General features: G+C 40.9%; 1 protein-coding gene across 1 annotated transcript; it reads left to right on the forward strand.

Annotated features, from left to right (window-relative positions):
* Positions 1 to 9,568: 9,568 nt before the first annotated feature.
* LOC308340109 (intraflagellar transport protein 70B) lies at positions 9,569 to 12,229 on the forward strand (the record flags this gene model as incomplete). The annotated part of the gene is made up of 1 exon (XM_080799274.1): positions 9,569 to 12,229. One exon carries the CDS (start codon positions 9,569 to 9,571, stop codon positions 11,564 to 11,566), a length of 1,998 nt encoding a protein of 665 aa, XP_080655400.1. The 3' UTR covers positions 11,567 to 12,229.

A 12,229-nucleotide genomic window follows, 5' to 3' on the forward strand; every position in this document is an offset into this window, starting at 1 on the left:
TTTAAGGAGGTCCTAATGCCATTGTCTGACTGATTGTCTAGAAAAAACTAGCTATTCTGTCTTTAAAGGGAATTGTTAGTTAGACCCTTAAACTTATACAGAAGCTAATACTAAAAAGGCAAGTGAACAGCCGCCCTTTTGACTCCCTCTCTATGGGATAAACAGAATGAAATGTAGCCTGCGGACCCCTACCTAAGGAAGACTGCAATTCTCAAGGAGGCCAGCTTCGTCATCAAATAAACAAGTTGGGGGCCCTCCCCCCACTCTCCAACTACCTTGTTTTATCAGGCAGCAATAATCATGCTCTTAAAATGTCCAAATTTTGTTTTAAAAAAGATCTAAGCCATCCACAGAGGCAGAGTGAAAGAATAGGAAATACTTCTCAATTTAAAAAAAAAGGTTATTACAAAGGTGCTTAATAAAATACAAGGTAAATGTACTTAAAGTTATAGCTTAAAGTGAAATGTGGGGAACCTGTTTCATTTTTATTAAAGCTGGATTTATTGCTTTGGTTTATTAGTTTATGTTCTCAGAACTTAATTTCGTCTCTAGATGATTTGCCCAAAGGAAAGCAGATGGGTCAGCTGGGCGTTGGACCATACCAGCTAAGGGGTTGTGATATAGGTATTAACTAACTTTGGCCTGCGTCAGCCACTCCCAAAGATACAAAAAACATTCCAAAAAAATCTTTCCAACTTACTCCCAACTTCATCAGGATGAACTTTTTATAAACATCCCTTTTTATAAACATGTGCTTTTTTACCTTTGCAGTGAAACGCGACCTCTTTCTCTCTCTCCTATCTGCAAGCTTAAATCCCACCCATCCTCTAAGGCTCCTGGATGGCATCACTCCACTTCTCTAGCTCAGGAGGGGCTGCACCATTCTCAGGGGGCATTTTGAATATTTGTGGGGATGTTCTTCTGGTATTGTCAGAAGAACATCTCAGAAGATTGTTCTTCTGGTATTGCCTAGAACTTACATGCATTAAACTACATACTATTCTACAGAAACATTTTTCCTTTATTTCTTCTTCATATTATAGTAAGGGCATTATTTTATAGTATTGATTTAAAAATTAGGTATATAAGGAAAAGTAAAGGGCCAAGAGCAGCCAAGATGCTTCACTTTTATTATCATTAATATTATTTTTAGGATTTTATTTCTCTATTTGAGAGAGAGCACATATGTGCATGAGTGGGGGCAGGGCAGAGGGAGAAGGAGAAGCAGACTCCCCTGGGAGCATGGACCCCAATGGAGACTCGACCCCAGGACCCTGAGATTATGACCTGAGCCTTAGAAAGATGCTTAACCAACTGAACCACCCTGGTGCCCTGACAGTTCACTTCTGAAAAAGGAAAGTACAGAAGGGGGTATTGCCCAACCATATTTGGATTTATAATGGAGCTATAGAAATTAAGACAATGTTGTGTGGGTCCCAAACTTGATAAGCTGACAATGGAATAGAATAGAGAGCTCTAAAACAGGCCTATATACATATGAAACTTCGTATATTTCAGAAAAGCCATGTCAAATTGAGGTACACTGAGAGACTGTTTAATAAATGGAGCTAAGAAAAGAAGGTTATCCATTTGGAAGAAAATTAGATTGAATCTCTACCTCACAACACACACAATAATCAACTCCCAATGCATGAAAAATGTAAATGAAGAAACAAAACTTTTAAAAATATATGTGAGTATAATGTAGCCATGAAATAAAGAAGTTTTCAAAACAAGATATAAAAAGCACTGAGTATAAAAGAAAAGATTAATAAATTTAACTACATTAAACTTAAGTACTTTACCTTAAAGAAAGTGAAAAGTTACTAACTGGAAGAAGCCTGCAATTCACATTACTGATAAAGATTAGTAAGAGAGTACATAAAGTGCTCCTAAAAATTGTAAGAAAAACACTAAGAAGCTAATAGAAAAATGAGCAAATATAAGATTGGGCTTTTCGCAAAAGAGAAACTATATATATGGCCAATAAATACGAATTTTGACAAGAAGAAGTATTAGAGAGAATGCAGATTTCTAGAATCTCTTATATGCTGCTGCGGGGATGTAAATTAGACCAACTATTGTGGAAAACAGTTTGGGTTATGTACTACATTAAACATCCAAATACTCTAATGACACAATAATCCCACTTATAGGCATATATACAAAAGAAATCTTGGACCTGTACACCAAGGAGTATGTACAAAAATATGTTACAGCATCACTTTTCAAAACAGCAAATATTGAGACACAACCTGAATGCCCATCAATAGGACAGTTAAGTAAGTAAACCTGGAATGTTCACAGAATGGTATATAACAGAGTAGTCAAAACCAGTGGACTGCAGCAACATGTGCAAAAATACGGATGAATCTCAGAATTACAAATTACAAGAGGAGATACATGTGAATACTTTTGATAAAGTTAAAACAACTAAAATAAAAATATGTTCAAGAAACTCATATAGATTCGATGAAACTGTATAGAAATGGAACCAAGATGGGGTGTCTGGGTGGCTCAGTCAGTTAAGCACTGACTTCAGCTTAGGTCATGATCTCAGGGTCCTGGGATCAAGCCCTGCATCAGGCTCCTCACTCTGTGGGGAGTCTGCTTGTCCCTTTCCAGTTCCCTCTGCCCCTCCCCCAACTCATGCTCTTCTCTGTCTCTCAAATATATAATTAAAAACCTTTAAGTTAAAAAAAAAAATGGATGAAAGACAACACCAAACATTAGATTCAGGATTTTGGTTAATCAGGATGAAAAAGATAAGAGGATGGTTTGGGAGACATCTCCAGAGTCAGATGTAGGTTATGGTAAAGGTTCTACTTTTTATGTTGGAGGGTGCCATCACTGGTGGCTTTTACATTATTAAAAATAGTTAAACAAATAAACAGAAGACTAGAAGAGGACCATGAATGGACCAATAATGGTCCATATAATCACTGATTATATCAGTGATTAAGGATTATGACTGATCAGTTCATGTACCTTCTAAGACTTTTTTTAAAAGAAGAAAAAAGGAAAAAAGGAAGAGAAATTATGTGTATAGGATGTTATATATCATATACAAATTTCATTTCAAAACAACAAAGAGGGCCTTGGAAAATATTTGTTATAAAAGGGAAGAGCAGGGGAGCCTGGGTGGCTCAGTTGTTAAGCATCCACCTTTGGCTCAGGTCATGATCCCAGTGTCCTGGGATCGAGCCCCACATTGGGCTACCTGCTCAGTGGGAAGCCTGCTTCTCCTGCTCCCTCTCCCCCTGCTTGTGTTCTCTCTTTGGCTGTCTCTCTCTCTGTCAAATAAATAAATGAAGTCTTGTAAAAAGGTGGGGGGAAGGAGCAAGGTATCTATGATAGAGCTATACACCACCACCCTAGCCAAATGCTGGTTTGTTTTTACTATAAACTCTGAAGCTCTATGTCATGTTGTGCCAACTCGTTAGGTACCACACATATTTCCTGGGTTGTGGATTTTCAATGTACTTAAAGTATCTCCCCTGGTCGATGAGTTTCTTGAAGGCTCTGGATTCTCCACAATAATTTACTGAATGAACAAAATATACTATTTAATTTTGTGCTTTAATTTCCTGGAGAAGCAGGTTTAGTGAAAACACTAATTTACACCAGATCATTGCCCCTCCACTTTCTGGAGTTTATCAGGCACTCAGGAATACAGCATCTGAAATGTCGGGAGAACATCTATTCCTGGATGCAAACGTTTAACTTAGTTTTGACCCATAGTTATTCAAGCCTAAGATACGCTAATTCCCAAGGAATCTCAACAGCTCCATTTATGTAATAAAAAATAGTTAAAATATATTAAGTACCTACTATGGGCCAGATGCTTTGGGTAACCTTGAACAAAGAAATTATTTTCACCCCGTATTACTAATAAGGGAACTGTTAATTAGCGAGGTTAAGAATCTTTTCCATGGCTACGTTGTTGGCAATGGCAAGACAGGAATTTGACTTCAAATGGTTTTATGCTGAACTAGCCTGTCTCTTTCAAATATGTTACTGCCACCTGGGGAACTTTTCATGTCTTCATCAAGTTTTTGTTTATTTCTTTGTTGTTGTTTTTGTTGTTGTTGTTTTTAAAGATCCTTTACAGATAGAAGGCAAGGTCTGCAGGGTTCCATTTGCAGAGGCCAGAGAATATAAAACCATTTCTAAAGATTAAAAGGCACAAAAAAGGCAAAGGACCCCTCTATGCATAGAAAGCCAGAGGTAAAAAAAAGCACTTGATGTGCTTACAAAATAAAATAATGTTATTAAATTATTCAATAGGAGAAAATGACTAAATCAGTTGAAGTTTCTGTATCATCCTCAAATTCTACTACCATTAGGTAGCAACCATCCCTTTCAAAACCATTTGAACTTTCAGTCTAAAGACATTCCCATACATGCAGGCAGCAAGAATCATTAGAATGAATGACCACATCTTAAACACTTGAGACAGAAACTCTCACTTAGGAAGCAAAGCCACTGGGAGTTTTATTTTGCACAAGGAGGTTCCTCAGAGTAAAACCCTAAACAAAGAAGGGAGTAAAAGTGCCCTGAATCTTTGTAAGGGTCCCAGGAAGAGATGAAGGGAAGCCATTTAGGAGACTTATCGAAGATCCGGGAGAGAGATGGTGGCAGAAAGCAGAGCAGTAGTAGCGGAATTCTGAGAGAAATATACAGAGTTGATATATTTCAAAGGCAGATTGTCAGAACTTTATTCATTGGATTCAGGGAGTACAGCACCAGGAGGCTGGAAGGAGAGGCTTGGTTTCTGAGTTGGGTTCCATGGTCCACCAGCACAGGTCCTGGGTGTTCTATATGTCTCTACAGAGTAAGCCTAAAAAATACTACAGTACTTTTGAGACAATTAGATGGCTGGTTGTCAAAGCCATCATGGATGGCTCTCTAGTACCGTAAGCCAGAAAATGCGCTCAAAAGCTGATGACAACTTTCTTTGATAAGAATAGCATCTTCTGGGGGCACCTGAGTGGCTCGGTGGGTTAAGCCTCTGCTTTCAGCTCAGGTCATAATCCCAGGGTCATGGGATCAAGCCCCTCATCTGGCTCTCTGCTCAGCAGGGAATTTGCCTCTCTGCCTACTTGTGATCTCTGTCTGTCAAATAAATAAATAAAATATTTTTAAAAAAAAGAATAGCATCTTCTGGGGTACCTAGGTGGCTCAGTCAGTTAAGTGTCTGCCTTCAGGTGAGGTCATGATCTCAGGGTCCTGGGATAGAGCCCCACATTGGGCTCTCTGCTCTGGGAAGAATCTGTTTCTCCCTCTCCTTCTGTGTGCATGCTCTCTCTCTCTCAAATAAATAAATAAAATCTTAAAAAAAAAAAGAGAATAGCATCTTCTGACCATGGACTTCACAGACCTTTCCCACCCAATTTATTATTTTCATGGCTAAACTGCAGAAATGAGAACAAGCATAGGCCATATCTGACTATGAAGGGCAACAATCTTGGGAGAAAGAAGTGATACTACAAATCATTTCTTGCCTCTTAGAAATGTGAAAAAATGCTCAAATGAAGTGATTTGGGTACCAGTCCTATCAGTGCATTCCACAGCACACTCCAACCCTAGGGAATAAATTTTTCAAGGGTAGTACCACCATTATGACTACTTTGCTAATTCTTTTTTCTAAACCATGTTTTGTGATCTCCCTAATAAATTAGTTTGGGTATTAACATCATAAACCTCAAAATAGAAATTATTTGGTCAAAAGCAAGATATATGAAGAAGGAAACATATTAAGATATAAAATATTAATAGAGCTGGAACTACCAGAGGAAAAAGATAAGTCTCAGTGAGGTTAAATTTCTCACCATCTGAGCCTAAATGTTCCCAAGTGTGGCTTCAGCATACAATCTTTTCCAAGAGTCTTAAAAGATTGAACAGATGCTCCTAAAGGTCGGTGAACTGCATTACAACTTTGGCACTAATTTATTCTTTTCTTCCCCGTTTATGGGTGAGAGGTGAGAGGTGGTGGAAAGCGGGTCAGTTCTATCATCATCAACAGACACACAGGGACAAAATACCAAGCTGGACTCCAGAGGAATCAATCTGGCCATCCTGCAGAAAATGGCCCAGACTGGATGGGAAACAGAAATAATAACTTGGCAAATGGTTTTGCAGAAGGTCTTCCTTTATCCAGGAAAATGTTTAATCATAGCTGAGGTTGAAATACTCATAAAAAAACAATGTTTACTAAAAAGAAGTGGTTATTTTTACAAGTTAAATAAGAAACAGTCATTTCCAATTAGCTTTATAAGAGAATGCCAAATAGAATATCGATGGGATTTAATCATCTCATGTTTTGGCAGGGACAAACATGAGCACATGAAGAGCCAAATACCATGATTTTAGCTCCTATACATTTTGCCTAAATGAAATTCTTCTATATGGTCAACATGCCTCTGCTTATGCAGCAAAATCCACCCTGAGTCCAACTTCATTTTCTCAGAGCCTAGTTTCTTTCAATAAGGCACTGAATCATTTTATTGCAACCGCCAAATGCTTTCTTATTGCTAGGAATGCTACGATACCCTTACTTTCTGATACACATCCCAGCTTTCCAAGATTTTGCTGGAAACAAAATGATCCTTTATGACATTTTATAATATTCCACCCCATTTATTGCTTTCCAGAATTTCTATCATTAATTAAGGGGCCTTCTTTCACTACTGCCCCCCCCCAAACTAATGTATTCCCCAACTGCCTATCAGAGACTAAATAAAAGTCAGTCTATCACAGCAGCAGTGATGGTCATGCCAATTTCACAGTGTGATTTGTGCACTCATTTCATTTTGAAAATGACCCTGCCCTCCATCTGTCTAAACCGAATGTCCTGCTTTTTGCAAGCCAGGCCTCAGGAACAGTAGCACAGGAAACAAGGAGAAAGACACAGAGCAGCCTCCCTCCTGCCCCCATCAGCTGCCTCACCCATAGACAGGTAGCAACACAAAGAGGGGACCCTAACTGATGCCTAAAGGGATCAGGGAAATTTGGGGGAGAGCAGATAGTCCATTTTTCATACATTTCCAAGAAGCCATTTGAAGGTGAATGTTTTCACGATACAACTCTCAAACACACGAAAAGATATAAAAGGCAATTTCCCATTTCTGTGTTCTGTCATTTTACCTTGATTTAATAGCAAATTACCAAAGGTAATAGCTTCATACTTAAGAACTTAAAATACACTAAGATTTCAAAATATTGAGCCTTTTGGATAATTTTTTTTTCAAGAGTCAATCAGGCAGCCATAAAGGAGAAGACACCCTACTTCCTTATTATTCAGCCACACTAGCTAGCATCCCTCAAACCATGTACCTCCTTTGGTTGAAGACCAGAAAAGGCTGCAGCCAGGGACTGGGTTGGGAGAAGCTTTTGAGTAGGGTTATATAGAGGTCTTCTCAGCTGCTTTTTCAGGGAATCTTGAGTGGCCCAGGGACACCTCAATTCCTCTGAAATGGGTGCAGTTTCTCCTTTTGCCAGTATTCATGCAGTGAAAGGCTCCTTGTCTGGTTCCATCTAGAAGAACACAGGTTTGGCAAATTTCTCAGCAAGGGAAAAGAATGCTCAAATACATGAATCGGTTGCTTGACAGTATATCATCCAGATGCCTTACTGAAATCTCTTTTTGGCTATAACAGGTGACTAGGAACTACACTGCCACCCACCAATCACTTCCTTACATCTGCTAACAGCTGCAACTCAGGCCAGAAAGTTCCAATTTTACTGCCCAAACCAAGGTGGTTGTTTTAATGGAAAAAATAACAAACAAAAAACCAAGACACTAGTATTGCCTCAAAACTGGGCTCTTAGGTAATACATACATTAAATTAATTCAATAGTCTCTCTTTCCTAATAACTTAGCTTTTGGATATCATGGCTCAGCTGTTCTTTTTTTCTCTCTGTCTAATAAGCAGAATACAAGGTGATTATTTAGCTTAGAGATAATCTATATGAACAGTTTAATAGAGTGCCCTGCAACACAGCTGATACTGGCTCCAAAATGAATTTATAGAAAAGGCTTATAGGCTACAATACTATTGAGGCAGGTAAGGGATTTGCATTGAAGTCTTTAATTACATAGCAAAGACATGTTTTTACCTGGACTATGTTTAGCTTGGATTATAGTGAAGCCAATGGAAATCTGAAAGGCTGTGTCAGACTATGAAAGAAAACCCCATTACCCCAGAGGCACTGCATATGATATTCATATCTTATAGCTATTTTTTTTTTCCTTTAGAGAGGGACATACACACACAGTGGAAGAGGAGAATCTTAAGCAAGCTCCACAACCAGTGTGGAGCCCAACATGTGGCTCAATCCCACAACCCTGAGATCATGACCTGAGCCAAAATTAAGAGCCAGACACTCAACTGACTGAGACATCCAGGCACTCCATAAATTATAGCTAATTTTATTATCTTAAGAACTGCTGCTACCTCGCTGGGGTAAGCCAGTTGTGTCTTTTGCTATTTGGTCTAACTTTGTCTCTAATTTCTGACTGAAAAATTATATTCATCTCTCACAAATTTTAGTCTCCACATCAGTCTAAACTATGGGTATGTTTTTTGTTAGTGATCCATTATAATTGTATAGGATAATTATGTCCCTAGTTTTCCACTGTCCCATGAGGGACAATATTAAATTCAAAAGTATTTACACAGATATAGCCCAAAGGTAGTAACATGGAATCTAGAGCATCTATTCCAAACACATGACAAAAGAACAAAAGAAAGTCCAGGATTTTTTTGTACTGGAACAAATTTCCAGAGATCTTCAAACTAGGAATCCGAGGTTTAAAAAAAAAAAAAAAAAACAAAAAAAAATTAATTAAAGTGTAGGAAACTTTCTTTTTATCTTAACCGAAATAAAATCCAATCTTCATCAATGATATCCAAAAACATTAAAGCTTGACAAGTACATGAATCAGGCGCTCGTTCGCTCGCTCGCTCTCTCTCTCTCTCACACACACACACCTAGGTTAAGTGGGTTTGGAGAGTTAGAAGAGTTAGTGCTGAGAAACTTTGTCGTGCTTTTATTCTTATCCCACCTTGGAAAAGACCAGGTCATAGATTTTCTCCACCGTCTTTCTATGGTAGCGAAATTTGGAGGTTCAAGGCAGAGGGTAGCACCAAGTGTAAACGCTAACGAAAAAGTCAGAAAAACCTCACCGCCTGAAGACTGTGCGTCGGCCTGGCGGAGACTACGTCTCCCAGCATGCAACGCGGTCACGACCTTGGCGGCGGCGCGATTGAACCAGAGCATTACGGGAAGTGGAGTTTCGGTGTATGAACTACCCAGAGCAGTTTCTTCTTTGGTAACGCCGCTCACACTCTGGAGCCTTGGTGACAGCCCAGACATGAAATACTCAAACTAGTGACTCCTTTCTAACCCTAGTCTGGTCTTCCCCTGCAATGTAACATTGGGAGTAGACCAAAAAAAAAAAAAAAAAATCACAAAAAGAAAAAAAACCCCTAACTATTCTTTGTATCTTCCGCTTCCGGCGGGCTCGTTGCCGTGGTAACCAGCACGCACCACCACCGAGGCGGTTATGGCCGGGCTCAGCGGCGCGCACATCCCCGATGGGGAGTTCACCGCGGTCGTGTACCGCCTCATCCGCGACTCCCGCTACGCCGAGGCGGTGCAGCTGCTGGGCGGCGAGCTCCAGCGGAGCCCGAGGAGCCGCGCCGGCCTGTCGCTGCTGGGCTACTGCTACTACCGCCTGCAGGAGTTCGCGCTGGCCGCCGAGTGCTATGAGCAGCTGGGCCAGCTGCACCCCGAACTGGAGCAGTACCGCCTGTACCAGGCCCAGGCCCTGTACAAGGCCTGCCTCTACCCAGAGGCCACGCGGGTGGCCTTCCTCCTGCTGGACAACCCCGCCTACCACGGCCGGGTCCTCCGCCTGCAAGCCGCCATCAAGTACAGCGAGGGCGACCTGCCCGGGGCCAAGAGCCTGGTGGAGCAGCTGCTGAGTGGGGAAGGGGGCGACGACAGTGGGGGCGAGAACGAACTGGACGGCCAGGTCAACCTGGGTTGTTTGCTCTACAAGGAGGGACAGTATGAAGCCGCGTGCGCCAAGTTCCTTGCGGCTCTCCAGGCTTCGGGCTACCGGCCTGACCTCTCCTACAACCTGGCTTTGGCCTATTACAGCAGCCGGCACTACGCCCCGGCGCTCAAATACATCGCCGACATCATTGAGCGTGGCATCCGCCAGCACCCGGAGCTGGGCGTGGGCATGACCACGGAGGGCATTGACGTGCGAAGTGTTGGCAACACCTTAGTCCTTCATCAGACTGCCCTGGTGGAAGCCTTCAACCTCAAGGCTGCCATCGAGTACCAACTAAGAAACTACGAGGCGGCCCAGGAAGCCCTCACGGACATGCCACCTAGGGCAGAAGAAGAGTTAGACCCCGTGACCCTGCACAACCAGGCGCTCATGAACATGGATGCCAGGCCTACCGAGGGGTTTGAAAAGCTGCAGTTTTTGCTCCAGCAGAACCCCTTTCCCCCAGAGACCTTTGGCAACCTGCTGCTGCTCTACTGTAAGTACGAGTATTTTGACCTGGCGGCCGATGTCCTGGCGGAGAATGCCCACTTGACCTACAGGCTGCTCACACCCTATCTCTATGACTTCCTGGACGCCATGATCACTTGCCAGACAGCCCCGGAGGAGGCTTTCATTAAGCTGGACGGGCTGGCAGGGATGCTGACTGAACAGCTCCGGAGACTCACCATACAAGTACAGGAAGCAAGACACAACAGAGATGATGAAGCTGTCAAAAAGGCAGTGAATGAGTACGATGACACTCTGGAGAAGTATATTCCCGTGTTGATGGCCCAAGCGAAGATCTACTGGAACCTTGAGAATTATGCAATGGTGGAAAAGATCTTCCGCAAGTCTGTGGAATTCTGTAATGACCATGATGTGTGGAAGCTGAACGTGGCTCATGTCCTGTTCATGCAGGAAAACAAATACAAAGAAGCTATCGGTTTCTATGAACCCATCGTCAAGAAGCACTATGACAACATCCTGAATGTCAGTGCTATTGTGCTGGCTAACCTGTGTGTTTCATATATTATGACAAGTCAGAATGAAGAAGCCGAGGAGTTGATGAGAAAGATCGAGAAGGAGGAGGAGCAGCTGTCCTATGATGACCCAGATAAGAAAATCTACCACCTCTGCATTGTGAATTTGGTGATAGGGACACTCTACTGTGCCAAAGGAAATTATGACTTTGGTATTTCTCGGGTTATCAAAAGCCTAGAACCTTATCATAAGAAACTGGGAACTGATACCTGGTATTATGCTAAAAGATGCTTCCTGTCCTTATTAGAAAACATGTCAAAACACACGATCATGCTTCGTGACAGTGTTATTCAAGAATGTGTCCAGTTTCTACAACACTGTGAACTTTATGGCAGGAACATACCTGCTGTTATTGAACAACCCCTGGAAGAAGAAAGAATGCATAGTGGAAAGAATACAGTCACATACGAGTCCAGACAGTTAAAAGCTTTGATTTATGAGATTATAGGATGGAATATATAGTTATGTCTGATAATGTCTTTTATCCTAATAGTTTTATATATCTATTTTATAGTTATATCTATATTTAGCTATCATCTTTACATTTGTCACATGTTAAACTTTGTACATTTGAAAATCGTATTAATTAGATTAACCTTATTTTAACTTTGACCTAGAAACATGAAAAATTATTATTTTTACTTTAACTTTTTTACTTATTTTAACTTTAACCTAGAAAGATACATGAAAAATTTAAAACTGAATTGGGACTCTGTGTTTATTGGAACTTGTAGTGCCCATGTTCCCTCTGCTTTTTTATCAATTGTGCTTGGCTATATTTAGAGTGTACCCTGCACAGGGATTACAGTTTCCAGCACTATCTTGGCACGATCAAGCCCAGAACAAAGTAGTTAACATAGAGGATTTCTAGGCTTTTAGTATTAAGTTTTAGGGATTGTGTGTTCTATTCTCACAAGTTACCCTCGTATTAATTTAAAATGCACACATGTTGCATAGAGTTTTGGCATAGATGTTTTGGCAGGGTTTTTCAATATAGATTTAACACTTTCTGTAACCAAAATTCCTTAGGTGATAAAAGTTCTTGTTTTTTTAATGGACAAGATTCAGTGGGAAATCTTGTGCCCTTAACAAAATTATGGTGCTGTGGTATAAAGACAATAAACA

The sequence above is a fragment of the Martes martes genome, assembly GCF_963455335.1.
Source record: "Martes martes genome assembly, chromosome: 3".
NCBI classification, from domain to species: Eukaryota; Metazoa; Chordata; class Mammalia; order Carnivora; family Mustelidae; genus Martes; species Martes martes.